Source organism: Colletes latitarsis, chromosome 12 (genome assembly GCF_051014445.1).
Source record: "Colletes latitarsis isolate SP2378_abdomen chromosome 12, iyColLati1, whole genome shotgun sequence".
Classification (NCBI taxonomy): domain Eukaryota; kingdom Metazoa; phylum Arthropoda; class Insecta; order Hymenoptera; family Colletidae; genus Colletes; species Colletes latitarsis.
In genome coordinates, this window is record NC_135145.1 from 25,819,583 (window position 1) to 25,842,474 (window position 22,892).

Consider the following 22,892-nt stretch of genomic DNA (forward strand, 5'->3'; position numbering starts at 1 on the left):
AAAAATACTTTCAATTTTGGGGGTCAATTACAATCATATTTGGTGAACAGACACACCCCCGAAATCCTAACCATTTTCGAGAAAAAAATTCATTACTCACAGAACTTAAATTATTAATAACATTTTAACAAAGCCTCCATCAAAAAATTAGTATTCTCCATTTTCGTCTCATTTAAGCCCCCAGAATCCCCCATCAAAATATTCCCCACGCACACCCCTTCATTCAGAAAAAATCCATCATTAAACCCTCATTTAATAACAAAATTTCTTGTAATTTCAATTTATTCGTCATTAATATCAATATAATTATTAATATTTACAGATGGAAATGCATAATAGCCCCAACATGAAGAAGAGTAGCTTTCGTGGGGACGAAATGACGCTGAAGGAACCTCACAGGTAAACAGACGCCATTTTCACTGAAATTACTATTCCTATATCACAAAAAACACCATCATTTGTCTTCTAATCTAAAATCAGCCAGTAAACTGTAGAAATAACAAATTAAATTCGTCCAGAATGTTGTAAACAAACGTCACCTGGACGGTTCAGTGAGTCGCCATTTTGGAATGTCTCGTAACTGCATGTTGTGCAACTTCGACGCTGGCAATTAGAAAATTATTACCGGAACGCGAGTGTGTAATCTGCTTTAATCTGATCCTGTTCGTCTTCTTATAGTATTCCTCGTCCAATGTGGGTCAGACTGAAGAATTCTGTGTTATTAAGATCATCGATCATCGATCACACGCGAATCACGTGACATCTTCGTCGAGACGTTTGCAAATCTATTCAATTGTTTCAGCAGTCTTCCTCCATGAATTGCTTTTTAAATCGTCTAAAAATTCGTTAAGAAATTGTTTATTCCCTACTTAATTACATATTTACTATTTCTAAACAATCTTACATTTGGTTTTGTTCGAATCACTGAAGAAAAAGGAATGTTTATTTTTGTTTAATTTTGTTTCGTGGATTTTCTATTTAAAATCAATTTTTCTGTAATTTTTTTTAAATAATTCTTTCTTGGAATGTTTAAATAACTGTATTGGTGCATTGTGGGTTCGATAAAATTGAGTTTTGTAATGTCAAAAGGGGTTATACACCCCCATACACCTCCATCTTTGTTTTTAGTGGTTAATATGAAGTTTTTGGCATTTAATTTTGTGTTTAATTTTCGTTAAACTGAAACTTTGCACTGAAGAATATTGAATTTACTCTCATTGAAAAGTTTTTACTAAAAAATTCTGTATTTTTGAAATTCGCGGGCTTTTTTAGCGCCATCTCTGTCAGTAAATGCAACACTAAATATTTGAAAGTGAGACTTAAATTCAAGATTTTATGTTAGAATTGTGTTTGATTTAGGCCAGTAATTGTAAAGGACTCATTTTCATACTTAAACACGTTCATTTCTAATTTTAACAATAAATGTCCCTAGATATCTCACAACTAATAATAATTAAATAAATCTATATAATCAAGTTTGTTCGAATAATCAAGATTGTTAAATAATCAAGATTGTTAAATTGATTTAAATAATTCAAGCTGGACTCGATTTATAACCTCAAATATTTAGACATCTTTACATTTTTAATCGTCCATAAGACTGTATTATTTGTTCCAAATAAGAAACGTTTCAATATTAAGTTTCCATCGCGAAATAATCTCCAGTAATACGTTTTCGTCTAATTTTAACGATGAATGTCCCTAGGGAATTCCTAGGGAATCATATGTCCGTTCCAGCGCTACCAATTGCAGTCAGTAAAAATAACTAGCCATTTTCCCTATTATCGAATGTAACTTTCCTCTTTGACTTAAATTTAACGTAATTTTTTTTGCAAATCTATTGTTTTTCACGCGTACCAATATTTTTGTTTAAATAAAAATGGTTCCTTAACAATTCAGACACTTGAGAGAATATTTTTGCTTGATTTTTGCAAAATTTCAGATTTTTTGGACAGTATCATCAATTTTAACGATAAATGTCCCTAGATATCTCTACAAGTGTCCCCCAGAACGCCATTACACGCTACCAACCGCTCTACTCCTAGGGAATTCCCCTCATATCTTCGTTCCAGCGCTACCAACTGCGACCAGTAAAAATAACTACACATTTTACCTATTATCGAATTTAACTTTCCTCTTTGACGCAAATTTAATGTAATTTTTTAATAAAATCTATTGTTTCTCACGAGTGTCAATATTTTTGTTTAAATAAAAATAGTTCCTTAACAATTCAGACACTTGAGAGAGTATTTTTGCTTGATTTTTGCAAAATTTCAGATTTTTTGGACAGTATCATCAATTTTAACGATAAATATCCCTAGATATTTCTCCAAGTGTCCCTCAGAACGCCATTACACGCTACCAACCGCTCTATTCCTAGGGAATTCCCCTCATATCTCCGTTCCAGCGCTACCAACTGCGATCAGTAAAAATAACTACACATTTTCCCTATTATCGAATGTTGCTTTCCTCTTTGACGCAAATTTAACGTAATTGTTTAATAAAATCTATTGTTTCTCACGCGTGTCAATATTTTTGTTTAAATAAAAATGGTTCCTTAACAATTCAGACACTCGAGAGAGTATTTTTGCTTGATTTTTGCAAAATTTCAGATTTTTTGGACAGTATCATCAATTTTAACGATAAATGTCCCTAGATATCTCTTCAAGTGTCCCTCAGAACGCCATTACACGCTACCAACTGCTCTACTCCTAGGGAATTCCCCTCATATCTCCGTTCCAGCGCTACCAACTGCGACCAGTAAAAATAACTAGCCATTTTCCCTATTATTGAATGTGAAATATCGTTTTTATGATTTTTGTAATACACAATGCAAAGATGAAACTTTTTTATTTTTATTTTATTTGTTAATTAAACTTTCTCCAATAATATTTGTGAGTTTTTCGATTAAAATGAGACCAAACGCTATTTGTTTTTAATCTACTTTTAATAAAGTGTGATATTTTATGCTAAATAATTAAATTATTGTTATTTATTAAATAAACAAATGTGATCCAAATACTATCGTGTTTGGTCTCATTTTAACCAGAAAATCCTCACGAATATATTACTAAAAGTCTATTAAAACAAGTTTCACATTGTGTTATTGTTATTTATTAAATAAACAAATGTGATCCAAATACTATCGTGTTTGGTCTCATTTTAACCAGAAAATCCTCACGAATATATTACTAAAAGTCTATTAAAACAAGTTTCACATTGTGTTATTGTTATTTATTAAATAAACAAATGTGATCCAAATACTATCGTGTTTGGTCTCATTTTAACCAGCAAATCCTCACGAATATATTACTAAAACTCTATCAAAACAAGTTTCACATTGTGTCATTGTTATTTATCCTAAATTAAGTGTATTTTTAACATTTCCTTTTCTAAAAACTCAAAATTCTCCATATTTTCGAGATTTGCAATGTCCTGTGAATCCCAATATTCCAGAAATTACAAAAAACACTTAATTAAAGGTGTTTGACCCAACAAAATACCACAAATATCACAGAATATTTACTTTACAAACCAATTTTACAATTGAGATATTCAAAAATTGTTACAATTGAGTTTATTTAGAGGCAAAAGTTTTCCTTTTGGGAAGATTGCATATCCAGATCGTCGATGACCGAAATAGAAGATTCGACTAGTAATATTAAACGGATAAATTGCGAAATGGTCGCGTTTCTACCTATACACACGTGTTCCTGTTTCAATGGCGGGTGCGGAGCCAAGAGTGACGTGGCTGTTTGGCACCCAACGACGCTTCGAACCACGAAACTTCCACTCGATTTTTCACTCTAATCAATTCCTCGTAAGGTCGAAGCGATTATGCAGGCGTGCAGTGGCGTAGAATCGAATTTTCTCACTCGTTGCGTAATTAATATCGTCCACAGGGATTTATAAACAGTTCCAGATGGTTTGACACTGGATTTTTAATTGTTGTACACAGTTATTTATGGCTCTGAGATTTGTTATTGAACTTTGTGTATTTTCGAGTATTTTTAGTGATTTTTTTTTATCACTGAACTCATTTAGGGATTTAAATTGGTGATTTATTTTATTTTTTCTTGTTTAGTGGGGGGGTAAATAGTTTTTTGTTGATGGAGATGTAATTTTAAAGATTTGGAGACCTGTGAATTGATAAATAAGACAAAATAAAACGAAAATTGAGAATACCAATTTGTTGATTGAGGCTTTATTAAAAAGTTATTAACGTTTAAAGTTCCGATTGTTTTCAATTTTTTGCTAGGAAATTAGTAGGATTTTGGGGGTATGTCTAATGACCAAAAATTATTGTAAATGACCCCCAAAATTGAAAGTATTTTTTTTAGTACGATTTGAAATTTTTTAATTTTGTTTTGAAAAATTGCAAACTTTCGAGAATTTTTTTGTAGGAAATGAGTAGGATTTCGGGGATATGTCTAATGACCAAAAATTATTGTAAATGACCCCCAAAATTGAAAGTATTTTTTTTAGAACGATTTGAAATTTTTTAATTTTGTTTTGAAAAATTGCAAACCTTCTCGAATTTTTTTGTAGGAAATGAGTAGGATTTTGGGGGTATGTCTAATGACCAAAAATTATTGTAAATGACCCCCAAAACTGACAGTATTTTTTTTAGTACGATTTGAAATTTTTTAATTTTGTTTTGAAAAATTGCAAACTTTCGAGAATTTTTTTGTAGGAAATGAGTAGGATTTCGGGGGTATGTCTAATGACCAAAAATTATTGCAATTGACCCCCAAAATTGGGAGTATTTTTTTTAGAACGATTTGAAATTTTTTAATTTTGTTTTGAAAAATTGCAAACTTTCGACAATTTTTTTGTAGGAAATGAGTAGGATTTTTGGGGTATGTCTAATGACCAAAAATTATTGCAATTGACCCCCAAAATTGACGGTATTTTTTTTAGTACGATTTGAAATTTTTGAATTTTGTTTTGAAAAATTGCAAACTTTCGAGAATTTTTTTCTTGGAAATGAGTAGGATTTTGGGGGTATGTCTAATGACCAAAAATTATTGCAATTGACCCCCAAAATTGGAAGTATTTTTTTTAGAACGATTTGAAATTTTTTAATTTTGTTTTGAAAAATTGCAAACCTTCTCGAATTTTTTTCTTGGAAATGAGTAGGATTTTGGGGGTATGTCTAATGACCAAATATGATTGCAATTGACCCCCCAAACTGACAGTATTTTTTTTAGAACGATTTGAAATTTTTTAATATTTTTGGAAAAATTGCACACCTTCTCGAATTTTTTTTTCGAAAGTGGATAGGATTTCGAGAATATTACTCTTCACCAAAAATGATTGTAATTGACCCCTGCAGCCAACAGTATTTTTTTTAGAACGATTTGAAATTTTTTTTCTTCGTCGAAAAATTGGGGCACCTACCCCCTGTCGATTTTCCTTAAAAATTAGTTTTTCATTTTTAGTAATTTCGTTTGACGTCTTACAGAAAAGTTGTCTAATACTTTTTTGTAGATACTTAAGAGCTCTACTTTAGAAAATAGTTTCATTGAAATATATTCATTATTATAGGAGTTATGGCCATTTCAATATTAGACAATTTTTATAGAGTTTTTCTTATTTTGAGGGGTCAAGAATCAACTTTTTGGATATTTTTGAAATTTCTACATATTCTACACTAAAATACGCGTCGTTTGGCTTTTTGATCATTAAAATCGTCCAATCCGTTCAGAAGTTATGACCTTTTAAAGATTTGCATCAAATTTTAGGGAACCATTTTTGATCTCACATTAGATTTTCGGTAAGGAATTTTTTTCTCGAAAATGGATAGGATTTCAAGACTATGTCTAATGACCAAAACTGATTATAATTGATCCCTGCATCTGACAATAATTTTTCCAAAACAATTTGAATTTTTTTTTTTTCCATCGAAAATTTTGACACCCTTTCGAATTTTTTTCTAGGAAATGAGTAGGATTTTGGGGGTAGGTCTATTCATCAAAAATTATTGTAATCGACCCCTGCAGGCAACAGTATTTTTTTTAGAACGATTTGAAATTTTTAAATTTTGTTTTGAAAAATTGCAAACCTTCTCGATTTTTTTTCTTGGAAATGAGTAGGATTTTGGGGGTATGTCTAATGACCAAAAATTATTGCAATTGACCCCCAAAACTGGCAGTATTTTTCTTAGTACGATTTGAAATTTTTAAATTTTGTTTTGAAAAATTTCACACCTTTTCGTATTTTTTTCTAGGAAATTAGTAGGATTTTGGGGGTATGTCTATTCACCCAAAATTATTGTAATCGACCCCCAAAACCAACAGTATTTTTTTTAGAACGATTTGAAATTTTTTTCCTTCGTCGAAAAATTGGGGCACCTACCCCCTGTCGATTTTCCTTAAAAATTAGTTTTCGATTTTTAGTAATTTTATTCGACGTCCTACAGAAAAGTTGTCTAATACTTTTTCGTAGGTACTTAAGAGCTCTACTTTAGAAAAAAGTTTCATTGAAATATATTCACTATTATAGAAGTTATGGCTATTTGAAAATTGGACCATTTTTATTGGGGTTTTTCTTATTTTTCGGTGTCAAGGACCACCTTTCCGAATATTTTTGCAATTTCTACATATTCTACACTAAAATACGCTTCGTTTGCCTCTTTAAACATTAAAATCGCTCAATCCGTTCAGAAGTTATGGCGTTTCAAAGATTCGCATGAAATATCAGGCAACCATTTTTGATCTCAACTTATTTCCTAAATGATACTCAAAGCGTAAAAAGTTGAAAAATTTACTGCCTCGTGTCACTGTATAGAATACTTGTTCGTTCTAAAATGGCGTCTCTGACGAGTATAAAGGGTGTTTACCTTGAAATGTTAATATCAGATACAGGATGCAGGTCTTGCAATAAAGAGCAGACTAGACTGTCACTTTCACCGCTGCAACTCATTCGTGCAACTATACTACGCCGACCATGATGCATTCTATTCGATATGATTTATTACGATGCATTCTATTCCATCATCGACGGGTTTTCTCTGCTTGGAAATTGCTAATTTTCACCGAATTAGCGAGCAATTTTCGAGCGATTTAAATCGATTGTGCTTTGATAATTCGATGTGAACCGGAAGTGAAAGCCAGGATCTACGGATTTTTAAGTATGCTTCTAATTTAGGATTCTTTTTCCCTTTCACTCTGCAATCTTCTCATTTTTAAACAATTTAATGGAAAAAGAATTTTGTTGTTTATTAGTTTCGAGTATAGTTGTAACTTTTGTTATAATAAATAGTAATAAACTAAATTTTTTGTTTTGTTATTTAAAGTTATTTTGTTGAGATTTCATCCATTTTAGAGAAAATAATTTTTTTATAATTTGCAATCTGTTATGAAAATTATAATAAAAGAAACTTTGTTGTTATTTAATAATAAACTAAATTTTGTTGTTTACTAGTTTCGAGTATGGTTGCAATTTTTGTTATAATAAATAGTAATAAACTAAATTTTCTGTTTTGTTATTTAAAGTTATTTTGTTGAGATTTCATCCATTTTAGAGAAAATAATTTTTTTATAATTTGTAGTCTGTTATGAAAATTATAATAAACAAAACTTTGTTGTTATTTAATAATAAACTAAATTTTCTTGTTTACTAGTTTCGAGTATGGTTGCAATTTTTGTTATAATAAATAGTAATAAACTAAATTTTTTGTTTTGTTATTTAAAGTTATTTTGTTGAGATTTCATCCATTTCAGAGAAAATAATTTTTTTTATAATTTGCAATCTGTTATGAAAATTACAATAAACAAAACTTTGTTGTTATTTAACAATATACAAAATTTTGTTGTTTACTAGTTTCGAGTATGGTTGCAATTTTTGTTATAATAAATAGTAATAAACTAAATTTTTTGTTTTGTTATTTAAAGTTATTTTGTTGAGATTTCATCCATTTTAGAGAAAATATTATTTTTTATAATTTGCAATCTGTTATGAAAATTACAACAAATAAAATTTTGTTGTTATTTAATAATAAACAAGATTTTGTTGTTATTTAATACATAAACAAGATTTTGTTGTTATTTAAACTTATCTTGTAGATATTTAGTCATCTTAAACGAGAAAAATTTGTCTTTTTTTTAATTTTCAAGTAAATTTGTTACAAAAATGATTATTAACTTTGTTGTTATTTAATAATAAACAAAATTTTGTTGTTATTTAACAATAAACACAATTTTATTGTTATTTAAACTTATTATATAGTCATTTCGACTTCTTAAACGAAAAGAATTGTTCTTTTTTTTAATTTTCAAGTGTATTTGTTACAAAAATTATTGTTAACTTTGTTGTTATTTAACAATAAACAAAATTTTGTTGTTATTTAACAATAAACAAGATTTTGTTGTTATTTAAACTGATTTTGTATATCTTTCGTCTTCTTAAAAGAAAAGAATTTTTCTTTTTCTTAATTTTCAAGTATATTTGTTACGAAAATTGTTATTAACTTTGTTGTTATTTAACAATAAACTAAACTTTGTTGTTATTTAACAATAAACACAATTTTATTGTTATTTAAACTGATTTTGTAGATATTTCGTCTTCTTAAACGAAAAGGAGTGTTCTTTTCTTTAATTTTCAAGTATATTTGTTACAAAAATTATTATTAACATTGTTGTTATTTAACAATAAACAAAACTTTGTTGTTATTTACCAATAAACACAATTTTATTGTTATTTAAACTTATCACGTAGACATTCATCCACTTCAAAGAAAACAATTGTTCTTTTTTTTAATTTTCAAGTACATTTCTTACAAAAATAGCAATAAACAAACCTTTGTTGTTATTTAAAGTTAATATACACATAATTCAGTCAGTTTATTTCACCGAAGAATGTTCAAATAAACCTCGTAAATCTCAATTGAAAAAGTTATTATAATTTATTTATAAAAACTTAAAATTAGTACCTCAGATTGAGAACCACTGATGTAGAACGTTAATGGGAAGTAATTTCGTAAAAATTGTGTCAAATAGTAGAATTTCTCTGGAATCTTGATATCGTAAATTCGTGTGATGCAAAGGTACTAATGAGATTTCTAATTATCGAGTGGCTCTGTATCGCGGAAACCGGAGACTAGTCGCAACAAGTGCAACTAGAATGCAACGCTAACGACTCGATTCTGTATAAAGTTACGTCTACCTTTTCCCATGAACGTCAAACCAGTCGTTAGCGAGATTTACGATTACCATTCTGCGTTCTATCGTAGACTTCGTGACGCCATTGCACGCGAATCGCTTATTGCGACGTTCTTCTCAATAAACATTTACACTTTCGTTCCAATTCCAAGTCAAAACGTTAATTGATTGCAAAATTATCCTTTTTTTTAATTTTCAAGTATATTTGTTATAAAAATTGTTATTAACTTTGTTGTTATTTAACAATAAACCAAACTCTGTTGTTATTTAACAATAAACACAATTTTATTGATATTTAAACTTATTTTGTAGACATTTCGTCTTCTTAAACGAAAAGAATGGCTTTTTTTTTAATTTTCAAGTATATTTGTTACAAAAATTGTTATTAACTTTGTTGTTATTTAACAATAAACACAATTTTATTGTTATTTAAACTTATTTTGTAGATATTTCGTCTTCATGAAGTAAAAGAATTTGTCTTTTTTGTAATTTTCAAGTACATTAGTTACAAAAATTATTATTAACTTTGTTGTTATTTAACAATAAACAAAACTGTGTTGTTATTTAACAATAAACACAATTTTATTGATATTTAAACTTATTTTGTAGACATTTCGTCTTCTTAAACGAAAAGAATGGCTTTTTTCTTAATTTTCAAGTATATTTGTTACGAAAATTATTATTAACTTTGTTGTTATTTAACAATAAACAAAACTGTGTTGTTATTTAACAATAAACACAATTTTATTGTTATTTAAACTTATTATATAGTCATTTCGACTTCTTAAACGAAAAGAATTGTTCTTTTGTTTATTTTTCAAATATATTTGTTACAAAAATTATTATTAACTTTGTTGTTGTTTAACAATAAACGAAACAATAAAAGTTTTCGACATCCATTCAAATTTGCTAGCAAAGGATCTGCTAAATGGGCAGATTTAAAAGATTAAAAATGGTAAACAATATTGATTTTGCGATTCTTAATGTTTTCAATGATAAACAAATAGAAAATTAGTTGATCTCAAAAGCTAAATGTGACGAGACTTTTATAGTAATTATATTAGTTATGAGAAAGTTGTTTATTGTTAAATTTTTTATGAAAATTTTGGTTATTGTTATTTTTGTTACAGATTGCAAATATATTTGAAAATTATGAAAAAATTGTCTTCGTTCGAGTGGACGAAATGTCTACATAATAAGTTTAAATAAGAATAAAATTGTGTTTATTGTTAAATAACAACCAAGTTTTGTTTATTGTTATTTTTGTAACAAATATACTTGAAAATTAAAAAAAAGAAAAATTGTTTTCTTTGAAGTGGATGAAATATCTATAACATAAGTTTAAATAACAATAAAATTGTGTTTATTGTTAAGTAACAACAAAGTATTGATTATTGTTAAATAACAACAAAGTTAATAATAATTTCTGTAACAAATATACTTGAAAATTAAGAAAAAGAACAATTCTTTTCGTTTAACAAGACGAAATATCTACAACATAAGTATAAATAACAATAAAATTGTGTTTATTGTTAAGTAACAACAAAGTATTGATTATTGTTAAATAACAACAAAGTTAATAATAATTTCTGTAACAAATATACTTGAAAATTAAAAAAAAAGAACAATTCTTTTCGTTCAACAAGACGAAATATCTACAACATCAGTTTAAATAACAATAAAATTGTGTTTATTGTTAAATAACAACAAAGTATTGATTATTGTTAATCAGAAGTTTCAACACTGGTTGACATTGATTTAACCAATATTAAAGAACATGGTTTCGAGAAACATTAAACAACAGGATTGAAATTATCATTAAACTAGCAAATGTTGAATTGCTCAAGGTAGTAATCGTTATTAATTAGAAAATCTCGTGTAATTGTAGATTAATATGTATGGAAAAACAATGAAAGGTGAAAAATGACGAACGGGAATATCTGTTTCGCAGAAATGGCAGCACGTACGGAGCATTTCAGTCGAAGGACCCCATTTTGGCGGTCGAGAAGGGCGCCGACATGGAAGGCGGAACTAACGAACATGGCGTTTCCGTCAACCATCCGACCTCGTGAGTACTATAACCTCCAAACTCAAGTTTCCTTCCTCCATTACATCGCCTGGAGTCCATTAAACAATTTACAGAACCCATTTAAAACATATTTTTACTATAAAAAAACTCTCAGGGCTACAATTCTTTAAAATTGTAAATAAATTAAGTTTCACGATAATAATTCCATTGGTAATTATTTGAATTGATTAGAAAAATTAAGAATGATGAAGTAACCTTTTCTAAACATTCTAATCGGTGAATTTTTGTAAATTAATAGCATTTGAGTTATGTTTGAAGCTGAGTGGAGTGAATAAATTAAGTTTCACGAGTCCATTTAGCAATTTTCAGGATCCATTTAAAACATATTTTTACTATAAAAAAACTCTCTGGGGCTTCAATTCTTTAAAATTGTAAATAAATTAAGTTTCACGAGTCCATTAAACAATTTACAGAACCCATTTAAAACATATTTTTACTATAAAAAAACTCTCAGGGCTACAATTCTTTAAAATTGTAAATAAATTAAGTTTCACGATAATAATTCCATTGGTAATTATTTGAATTGATTAGAAAAATTAGGAATGACGAAGTAACCTTTTCTAAACATTCTAATCGGTGAATTTTTGTAAATTAATAGCATTTGAGTTATGTTTGAAGCTGAGTGGAGTGAATAAATTAAGTTTCACGAGTCCATTTAGCAATTTTCAGGATCCATTTAAAACATATTTTTACTATAAAAAAACTCTCTGGGGCTTCAATTCTTTAAAATTGTAAATAAATTAAGTTTCACGAGTCCATTAAACAATTTACAGAACCCATTTAAAACATATTTTTACTATAAAAAAACTCTCAGGGCTACAATTCTTTAAAATTGTAAATAAATTAAGTTTCACGATAATAATTCCATTGGTAATTATTTGAATTGATTAGAAAAATTAAGGATGATGAAGTAACCTTTTCTAAACATTCTAATCGATGAATTTTTGTAAATTAATAGCATTTGAGTTATGTTTGAAGCTGAGTGGAGTGAATAAATTAAGTTTCACGAGTCCATTTAGCAATTTTCAGGATCCATTTAAAACATATTTTTACTATAAAAAAACTCTCTGGGGCTTCAATTCTTTAAAATTGTAAATAAATTAAGTTTCACGAGTCCATTAAACAATTTACAGAACCCATTTAAAACATATTTTTACTATAAAAAAACTCTCAGGGGCTACAATTCTTTAAAATTGTAAATAAATTAAGTTTCACGATAATAATTCCATTGGTAATTATTTGAATTGATTAGAAAAATTAGGAATGATGAAGTAACCTTTTCTAAACATTCTAATCGGTGAATTTTTGTAAATTAATAGCATTTGAGTTATGTTTGAAGCTGAGTGGAGTGAATAAATTAAGTTTCACGAGTCCATTTAGCAATTTTCAGGATCCATTTAAAACATATTTTTACTATAAAAAAACTCTCTGGGGCTTCAATTCTTTAAAATTGTAAATAAATTAAGTTTCACGAGTCCATTAAACAATTTAAAGACCCCATTTAAAACATATTTTTACTATAAAAAAACTCTCAGGGCTACAATTCTTTAAAATTGTAAATAAATTAAGTTTCACGATAATAATTCCATTGGTAATTATTTGAATTGATTAGAAAAATTAGGAATGATGAAGTAACCTTTTCTAAACATTCTAATCGGTGAATTTTTGTAAATTAATAGTATTTGAGTTATGTTTGAAGCTGAGTGGAGATATTTTAATGGAGATTGTAACTGTCCTTTGGTGACTTCAATGCTCTTTCAAGCATGGCGGTAGCATAATGACTAAGATCTCAGCATAGTGATCGACCAAACACAGTTTTCACTTCCTTTTTAACATAATTTTTTTTTGTAGGTTGTTTGTATTTATGGAAAAAGATTTTTCGATAATTTTGTAGTGGTTAATATGTTTTGTTTTAAATTGTTTTTGAGATGTCAGATAAATAATTGTGAATTGAAATTAGTAATAATGAGTATTAGAATGTATTTTGGATTATACAGCGTGTTAAGTTAGATATGATTCTAGAGGCCAAAATAAGACGAAAATTGAGAATATTAATTTGTTGATGGAGGCTTCGTTAGAAAGTTATTAATGTTTAAAGTTTAAAGTTACGTTTAAAGTTCTGAATTTTTTTCTAGAAAATGGGTGGGATTTTGGGGGTAGGTCTAATCATCAAAAATTATTGTAATTGACCCCCAAAGACGACAGTATTTTTTTTGGGACGATTTGAAATTTTTTAATTTTGTTTTGAAAAATTGCAAACTTTCGAGAATTTTTTTCTAGGAAATGAGTAGGATTTTGGGGGTAGGTCTAATCACCAAAAATTATTGTAAATCACCCCCAAAATTGATAGTATTTTTTCTAAAACGATTTGAAATTTTTGAATTTTGTTTTGAATAATTGCAAACCTTCTCGAATTTTTTTCTTGGAAATGAGTAGGATTTTGGGGGTAGGTCTATTCATCAGAAATTATTGTAATTGACCCCTGCAGCCAACAGTATTTTTTTTAGAACGATTTGAAATTTTTTAATTTTGTTTTGAATAATTGCAAACCTTCTCGAATTTTTTTCTTGGAAATGAGTAGGATTTTGGGGGTATGTCTAATGACCAAAAATTATTGTAAATGACCCCCAAAACCGACAGTATTTTTTTTGGGACGATTTGAAATTTTTTAATTTTGTTTTGAATAATTGCAAACCTTCTCGAATTTTTTTCTAGGAAATGAGTAGGATTTCGGGGGTTTGACACTTCATAAAAAATGATTGTAACTGACCCCCAAAACCGACAATAATTTTTCCAAAACGATTTGAATTTTTTTTTTTCCCATCGAAAATTTTGACACCTTCTCGAATTTTTTTCTAGGAAATGAGTAGGATTTTGGGGGTAGGTCTGTCCACCAAAAATTATTGTAATTGACCCCTGCAGGCAACAATATTTTTTTTAGAACGATTTGAAATTTTTTGAATTTTCTAGAAAATTTTCAGACCTTTTCGAATTTTTTTTTCGAAATTCGATAGAAAATCAGGGGTATGTGTAATGACCAAAAATGATTGCAATTGACCTCTGTAATTAAATATAATTTTTCCAGAACGATTTGAAATTTTTTAATATCGTCGAAAAATTGGGGCACCTACCCCCTGTCGATTCTTCTTAAAAATTGGTTTTTTATTTTTAATAATTTTATTTGACGCCCTATAGAAAAGTTGTCTAATACTTTTTTGTAGGTATCCATGAACTCTAGTTGTCCCCAAAATTTCAATGAAATATATTCACTATTATAGGAGTTATGGCCATTTCAATATTGGACAATTTTTATGGAGTTTTTCTCATTTTACGGGGTTATGGAACAACTTTTCGAATATTTTGAGAATTTCTACATATTCTACACTAAAATACGCTTCGTTTGGCTTTTTGAACATTAAAATCGTCCAATCCGTTCAGAAGTTATGACCTTTTTAAGATTTGCATCAAATTTTAGGGAGCCATTTTTGATCTCACATTGGTAAGGAATTTTTTTCTCAAAATTGGGTAGGATTTCGGGGGTGTGTCTATTCACCAAAAATTATTGTAATTGACCCCTGCAGCCAACAGTATTTTTTTTAGAACGATTTGTAATTTTTTAATTTTGTCAAAAAATTTCACACTTCTTCTCGAATTTTTTTCTAGGAAATGAGTAGGATTTCGTGAATTTGACACTTCATCAAAAATAATTGCAATTGACCTCTGCAGCCAACAGTATTTTTTTTAGAACGATTTAAAATTTTTTAATTTTGTCAAAAAATTTCATACTTTCTCGAATTTTTTTCTAGGAAATGCGTAAGATTTCGGGGATTTGACACTTCATCAAAAATGATTGTAATTGACTTCTGCAACCAACAATAATTTTTCTATAACAATTAAAAATCTCTGAATTCAATTTTTCAATAACTTCTTAACAGATCCTCCATCAACAAATTGCTATCCTAAATTTTCGTCTTATTTTGGCCTCCAAAATCCGCCATTAAAATTTCCCCCATATCCACCTCAACACCCTCTATATTCTCGCTCTTAAAATGTTCAATATATCAACTCAAGCAAATACAGTCCACTAATTCTTACTTTGTGAGACACTGCTTTATGTGTTTCCTTGACACAATTTGTCGCAATTCGCCATCACAATATTCCTCTCTGTTGGCACAGCGTTTCCAACACGTGGAACGCAATTTTCGATACCTGACGGGTGTCTCACATTTCCTAGTACGTTTATTATTATTCAAAATGGCGGACTCCGTAGCTACGTTTGGCGGAATTGAGAATTCTCGATAAAAATAAGACATCGAAAATATATTTAGCTGGATGGTTCAACTAATCAAACAGTACCGTACCCACACTTTCTGTGGCCCTCAGCCCCCCTCCCCCCAATCAAAACACACTCAAATCATTATCAAAAACAAAGATAAATCGATTAATTAACACCACACAAAATTAACTACTATTTTTACTGAATTCTTTTCTGCTTTTTCGTTGCTCTAGAAACACTATTTGTTTATAACAAATCTTAGGTAATTCTTCATCAGTTTCTATTTAAATCTGAACAGTAACTAACCTAATAAAAATAACTTTTTGTTAATTAAAATACAAATTCAGTCACTTTCTATAACTTCTAACTTTTTCTTAAAAAATGAAGTAAATAAAATAAAATTTCGACTAAATTGTGTATTTTGAATTTGTTTATACCCAATTACAGGATCTATTTTCGTTAATAAATTCCCCAAAAATTAAATTTGCAATTGATATCAATAATAATTGATATAGAGATAATATTATGGTTTAATTTGTCGAATTATATCGATTTATTACTCAATTAGGTGATTTGGATCTCTCCAGCTGATTATGTGTTGTTTATTATTCAAAATGGTTGCTAATTTTCCAGAAAGATTATCTTATCCAATCCAGAGATTGAAACTAATTAATATTTATTGTTTAATATTATTATTTTCGAATTTTATTTCCTTTTTAATGAGTTTTGTGTTTGTCTTATATTTTCGAGTGGACTGGTTTTCGCAATTTTTGTTTTTTTTCTTGACAAACGTGCAGCCATACCGATTTGGAGATCTACCTGACTAATTTGGCGGAACACGGTATGACTCATGCTACTGAGTCATACTGTATTCTCGGTTAGTATGGTAAAGGGCTCTAACCGTTGCTTGTGAGCTCTCACAGCTGACTACAAAGGATCGAGAACGCCTCGATCATGGATCTGAACTTTCTATAATACAGAGTGTTCGGATAAGACTGGGGGGAAATTTTAATGGGGGATTCTGGGGGCCAAAATAAGACGAAAATTGAGAATAGAAATTTTTTGATGGAGGCTTTGTTAAAAAGTTATTAACGTTTGAAGTTTCGATTGTTTTGAATTTTTTGCTTGGAAATGAGTGGGATTTTGGGGGTAGGTATATTGATCAAAAATTATTGTAATTGACCCCCAAAATTGAAAGTATTTTTTGGGGGACGATTTGAAATTTTTTATGTTTGTTTTGAAAAATTGCAAACCTTCGAGAATTTTTTGGTAGGGAATGAGTAGGATTTTGGGGGTATGTCTAATGACCAAAAATTATTGTAATTGACCCCCAAAATTGAAAGTATTTTTTTTGGGACGATTTGAAATTTTTTATGTTTGTTTTGAAAAATTGCAAATCTTCGAGAATTTTTTTGTAGGAAATGAGTAGGATTTTGGGGGTATGTCTAATGATCAAAAATTATTGTAAATGACCCCCAAAATTGAAAGTATTTTTTTTAGAACGATTTGAAATTTTTTAAGTTTGTTTTGAAAAATTGCAAATCTTCGAGAATTTTTTTCTTGGAAATGAGTAGGATTTCGGGGGTATGTCTAATGACCAAGAATGATTGTAAATGACCCCCAAAATTGAAAGTATTTTTTTTAGAACGATTTGAAATTTTTGAATTTTGTTTTGAAAAATTGCAACCTTCGAGAATTTTTTCCTTGGAAATGGGTAGGATTTTGGGGGTATGTCTAATGACTAAAAATTATTGTAATTGACCCTCAAAATCGACAGTATTTTTTTTGGGATGATTTGGAATTTTTGAATTTTGTTTTGAAATATTGCAAATCTTCGAGAATTTTTTTCTTGGAAATGAGTAGGATTTCGAGGGTTTCACATTTTATAAAAAATTATTGTAATTGACCCTCAAAATCGACAGTATTTTTTTTGGGATGATTTGGAATTTTTGAATTTTGTTTTGAAAAATTGCAAACCTTCGAGAATTTTTTCCTTGGAAATGAGTAGGATTTCGGGGGTATATCTAATGACCAAAAATTATTGTAATTGACCCCCAAAATTGAAAGTATTTTTTTTGGGACGGTTTGAAATTTTTTAAGTTTGTTTTGAAAAATTGCAAATCTTCTCGAATTTTTTTGTAGGAAATGAGTGGGATTTTGGGGGTATGTCTAATGACCAAAAATGATTGTAAATGACCCCCAAAATTGGCAGTATTTTTTGGGGGACGATTTGAAATTTTTTAAGTTTGTTTTGAAAAATTGCAAACCTTCTCGAATTTTTTCCTTGGAAATGAGTAGGATTTTGGGGGTATGTCTAATGACCAAGAATGATTGTAAATGACCCCCAAAATTGAAAGTATTTTTTTTAGAATTATTTGAAATTTTTTAAGTTTGTTTTGAAAAATTGCAAACCTTCGAGAATTTTTTTCTAGGAAATGAGTAGGATTTCGTGAATTTGACACTTCATCAAAAATGATTGTAATTGATCCCCAAAACCGACAGTATTTTTTTTGGAACGATTTGAAATTTTTTAATTCTGTTTTGAAAAATTGCAAACCTTCGAGAATTTTTTTCTAGGAAATGAGTAGGATTTTGGGGGTATGTGTAATGACCAAAAACTATTGTAATTGACCCCCAAAACTAACAGTATTTTGTTTAGAACGATTTGAAATTTTTTAATTTGGTTTTGAAAAATTGCAAATCTTCTCGAATTTTTTGGTAGGAAATGAGTAGGATTTTGGGGGTATGTGTAATGACCAAAAATGATTGTAAATGACCCCCAAAATTGAAAGTATTTTTTTTGGAACGATTTGGAATTTTTTAATTTTGTTTTGAAAAATTGCAAATCTTCTCGAATTTTTTCCTTGGAAATGATTAGGATTTTGGGGGTATGTCTAATGACCAAAAATTATTGTAAATGACCCCCAAAATTGAAAGTATTTTTTTTAGAACGATTTGAAATTTTTTTTCTTCATCGAAAAATTGGGGCACCTGCCCCCTGTCGATTTTCCTTAAAAATTAGTTTTTCATTTTTAGTAATTTTGCTTGACGTCCTATAGAAAAGTTGTCTAATACTTTTTTGTAGCTATCTAAGAGCTCTACTTCCATTCTAAATTTCAATGCAATCCATTCACTATTGTAGGAGTTATGGCCGTTTGAAAATTGGACCACTGTTTTTGGATTTCTCAAACATTTCCTTGTTTAAAGGTATTCTTTTATCTGAAAAATATCATTTGATAGTGTTTTTAATGAACTAAAGAAAACTATTTTTGCCCCATTTCTGTGACTGTCCATGTTTCATAATTAATATTCTCAAAAACATAAAATCTTTTTCATTTATTTCGACATTTCTTATTTGGAAAAACTCCCAAAATGAATGTATGAAACAATTACATTATTTTATTAAACATTTAACAAAATTTCAACTCGTGCAATTTTTCATAATTAATATTACCAAAAACATGAAATCTTTTTCATTTAGTTCGACATTTGTTACTTGAAAAAACTCCCAAAATGAATGTATGAGACAGTTGCATAATTTTATTCAACGTTTAACAAAATCGTGCAATTATGGAGGTCGAAATCGTCCACTTTTTTAATAAGAACGTCATTGTTGGCACGCCTGGACATACTTTTCAACCTTCGTGCCAGATCGTGTATGACTGTCACGCGCCAGAGCAATTTCCTTAATTTGCGAGCATGCTTAACGCTAATGAAAATCACAATATGAAATAATTCATAAAGACGTGAATTCCAAGTATGATAATGTGGTCTCTAAAAGAGTCGTCTTCTTTCATTCGAGAAATTACCCCCCAGAAACGAAGAATTCTAAGTTGTATGCTAAGTGAATGACACTACACCTCTATCACATCTTCAGACAGTCATCCCCCTTCCCAAACCCAACAAATCCAAGTAATTCCAGGCCCAATCAGCTAGCTGAGCCTGCTAGGCAAGATATTGGAAAGAATAATGCTCGTCCAAATGAATGCACACCACCGCAATAGCAGCATCCTCATTCGAGAACAGTTTGGAATCCTAGCCAAACATTCCACCATCCCACCAAACATCAAGACTCCAGGGGGGCCATTGCTCTTGGGGGGTGAACGAGACCTGGATAGGTGGTTCTAGCTCAGCTGGACCCCCAGAAGGCACTCGACACGGTCTAGCTCGATGGGGCACCTCCTCAATCTCCACAGCCACCTAATCAAAATGGTACGAAACTAGCTCACAGGGAGACACATAATCCTGTGAGGGCTCCCTCTGCACCCCCCCAGGCTCCTATACACCTGGGGGCCCCATCCTATTCAACATCGACGACATTCCCTAAGGCTCCAGCACCAAACTTGCCCTCCACGCGGATGACACAGCCATCTACTCATCCTCAGGACATAATGAGGCTTCCTGAGAGATGGAACAAGATCGGTTCTAGGTCTGCTAGGCCTCCGGAAGGCACTCGACACGGTCTAGCGCAATGGGCTCCCCCTCAAAAATTATTGTAATTGACCCCTGAAACCGAAAGTATTTTTTTTGGGACGATTTGGAATTTTTTAATTTTGTTTTGAAAAATTGCGAACCTTCGAGAATTTTTTTCTTGGAAATGAGTAGGATTTCGGGGGTATGTCTAATGACCAAAAATTATTGTAATTGACCCCCAAAGCCGGCAGTATTTTTTTTGGGACGATTTGGAATTTTTTAATTTTGTTTTGAAAAATTGCAAACCTTCTCGAATTTTTTTGTAGGAAATGAGTAGGATTTCGGGGGTATGTCTAATGACCAAAAATTATTGTAATTGACCCCCAAAACCGACAGTATTTTTTTTGGGACGATTTGGAATTTTTTAATTTTGTTTTGAAAAATTGCAAACCTTCTCGATTTTTTTTCTTGGAAATGAGTAGGATTTCGGGGGTATGTGTAATGACCAAAAATGATTGTAATATACCCCTGCAAATGACAGTAATTTTTTTAGAACGATTCGAAATTTTTTAATTTTGTCGAAAAATATCATACTTTCTCGAATTTTTTTCTAGAAAGTGGTTACGATTTTGGGGGTATGTCCAATGACCAAAAATAATTGTAATTGACCCCTGTAGCCAAACATATTTTTTTTGGAATCATTTGAAATTTTTTTTTTCGTCGAGAAATGTAGACAGTCCATCCCCTTTAAATTCTTCTTAAAAATTCGTTTTTGATTTTTAGTAATTTTGTTTGGCGCCCTACAGAAAAGTTGTCTAATACTTTTTTGTAGTTATCTATGAGCTCTACTTCCATTCTAAATTTTAATGCAATCCATTCACTATTATAGGAGTTATGGGCAGTTGAATATTGGACCATTTTTATGGAGTTTTTCTCATTTTATGGGGTTACGGAACAACTTTTCGAATATTTTTAGAATTGCTATATATTCTGCACTAAAATACGCGTCATTTGGCTTTTTGAACATTAAAATCGCCCAATCCGTTCAGCAGTTATGACCTTTTAAAGATTTGCATCAAGTTTTAGGGAACCATTTTTGATCTCACATTGGTAAGGAATTTTTTTCTCAAAATTGGGTAGGATTTCGGGGGTATATGTAATGACCAAAAATTATTGTAATTGACCCCCAAAACCGTCAGTATTTTTTTTGGAACGATTTGAAATTTTTTTTCTTCATCAAAAAATTGAGGCACCTGACCCCTGTTGATTTCTCTTAAAAATTAGTTTTTGATTTTTAGTAATTTTGTTTGACGCCCTACAGAGAAGTTGTCTAATACTTTTTTGTAGTTATCTATGAGCTCTACTTTCATTCTAAATTTTAATGCAATCCATTCACTATTATAGAAGTTATGGGCAGTTGAATATTGGACCATTTTTATGGAGTTTTTCTCATTTTATGGGGTTATGGAACAACTTTCCAAATATTTTTAGAATTGCTATATATTCTGCACTAAAATACGCGTCGTTTGGCTTTTTGAACATTAAAATCGTCCAATCCGTTCAGAAGTTATGACCTTTTAAAGATATGCATCAAATTTTAGGGAACCATTTTTGATTTCACATTGGTAAACAATTTTTTTCTCAAAAGTGCGTAGGATTTCGGGGGTATATGTAATGACCAAAAATAATTGCAATTGACCCCTGTAATTAAATATAATTTTTTTAGAATGATTTGGAATTTTTTAATTTTGTCGAAAAATTGCAAACCTTCTCGAATTTTTTTCTAGAAAATGAGTAGGATTTCGAGGGTATGTCTAATGATCAAGAATGATTGTAATTGACCCCCGAAACCGACAGTATTTTTTTTAGAACGATTGGAAATTTTTTTTCTTCATCAAAAAATTGAGGCACCTGACCCCTGTTGATTTCTCTTAAAAATTAGTTTTTGATTTTTAGTAATTTTGTTTGACGCCCTACAGAAAAGTAGTCTAATACTTTTTTGTAGTCACTAATAAGCTCTACTTTAGAAAAAAATTTCAATGCTATAGCTTTACTATTGTAGGAGTTATGGCCGTTTGAAAATTGGACCCTTTTTATGGGGTTTTTCTTATTTTGCGGGGTGAAGAATCAACTTTTCGGATATTTTTGCAATTTCTACATATTCTACACTAAAATACGCGTAGTTTGATTTTTTAAACATTAAAATCGTCCAATCCATTCAGAAGTTATGATGTTTTAAAGATTCAAATGAAATTTTAGGGAACCATTTTTGATCTCACATTAAATTTTCAGTAACGATTTTTTTTCTCGAAAGTGGATAAGATTTCGAGGGTATGTCTAATGACCAAAAATGATTATAATTGACTCTTTGTGCCAACAATATTTTTTTTAGAACGATTTGAAATTTTTTAATTTTGTCGAAAAATTTCACATCTTCTCGAATTTTTTTCTTGGAAATGAGTAGGATTTCGGGAATATTACTCTTCACCAAAAATGATTGCAATTGACCCCTGCAGGCAACAGTATTTTTTTTAGAACGATTTGAAATTTTGTTTATTCATGGAAAAATTGAAGCACCTACCCCCAGTCGATTTTCCTTAAAAATTCGTTTTCGATTTTTAATAATTTTACTTGACGTCTTACAGAAAAATTGTCTAATACTTTTTTGTAGTCACTAATAAGCTCTACTTTACAAAAAAATTTCAATGCGATAGCTTTACTATTGTAGGAGTTATGGCCGTTTGAAAATTGAACCATTCTTATGGGGTTTTTCTTATTTTGCGGGGTGAAGAATCAACTTTTCGGATATTTTTGCAATTTCTACATATTCTGCACTAAAATACGCGTAGTTTGGCTTTTTGAACATTAAAATCGCCTAATCCGTTCAGAAGTTGTGACCTTTTAAAGATTCGCATCAAATTTTAGGGAACCATTTTTGATTTCACATTGGTAA

General features: G+C 29.8%; 1 protein-coding gene across 2 annotated transcripts in view; it reads left to right on the forward strand.

Annotated features, from left to right (window-relative positions):
• LOC143348956 (proton-coupled amino acid transporter 2) overlaps window positions 1-22,892 on the forward strand; it is a 72,798-nt gene that overhangs the window by 28,895 nt on the left and 21,011 nt on the right. For both annotated transcript variants that reach the window (XM_076779743.1, XM_076779744.1), the window contains exons 2-3: window positions 323-399; window positions 11,113-11,229. In XM_076779743.1, coding sequence (XP_076635858.1) covers window positions 323-399; window positions 11,113-11,229 — 194 coding nt within the window. The remainder of the gene's footprint in view (window positions 1-322; window positions 400-11,112; window positions 11,230-22,892) is intronic.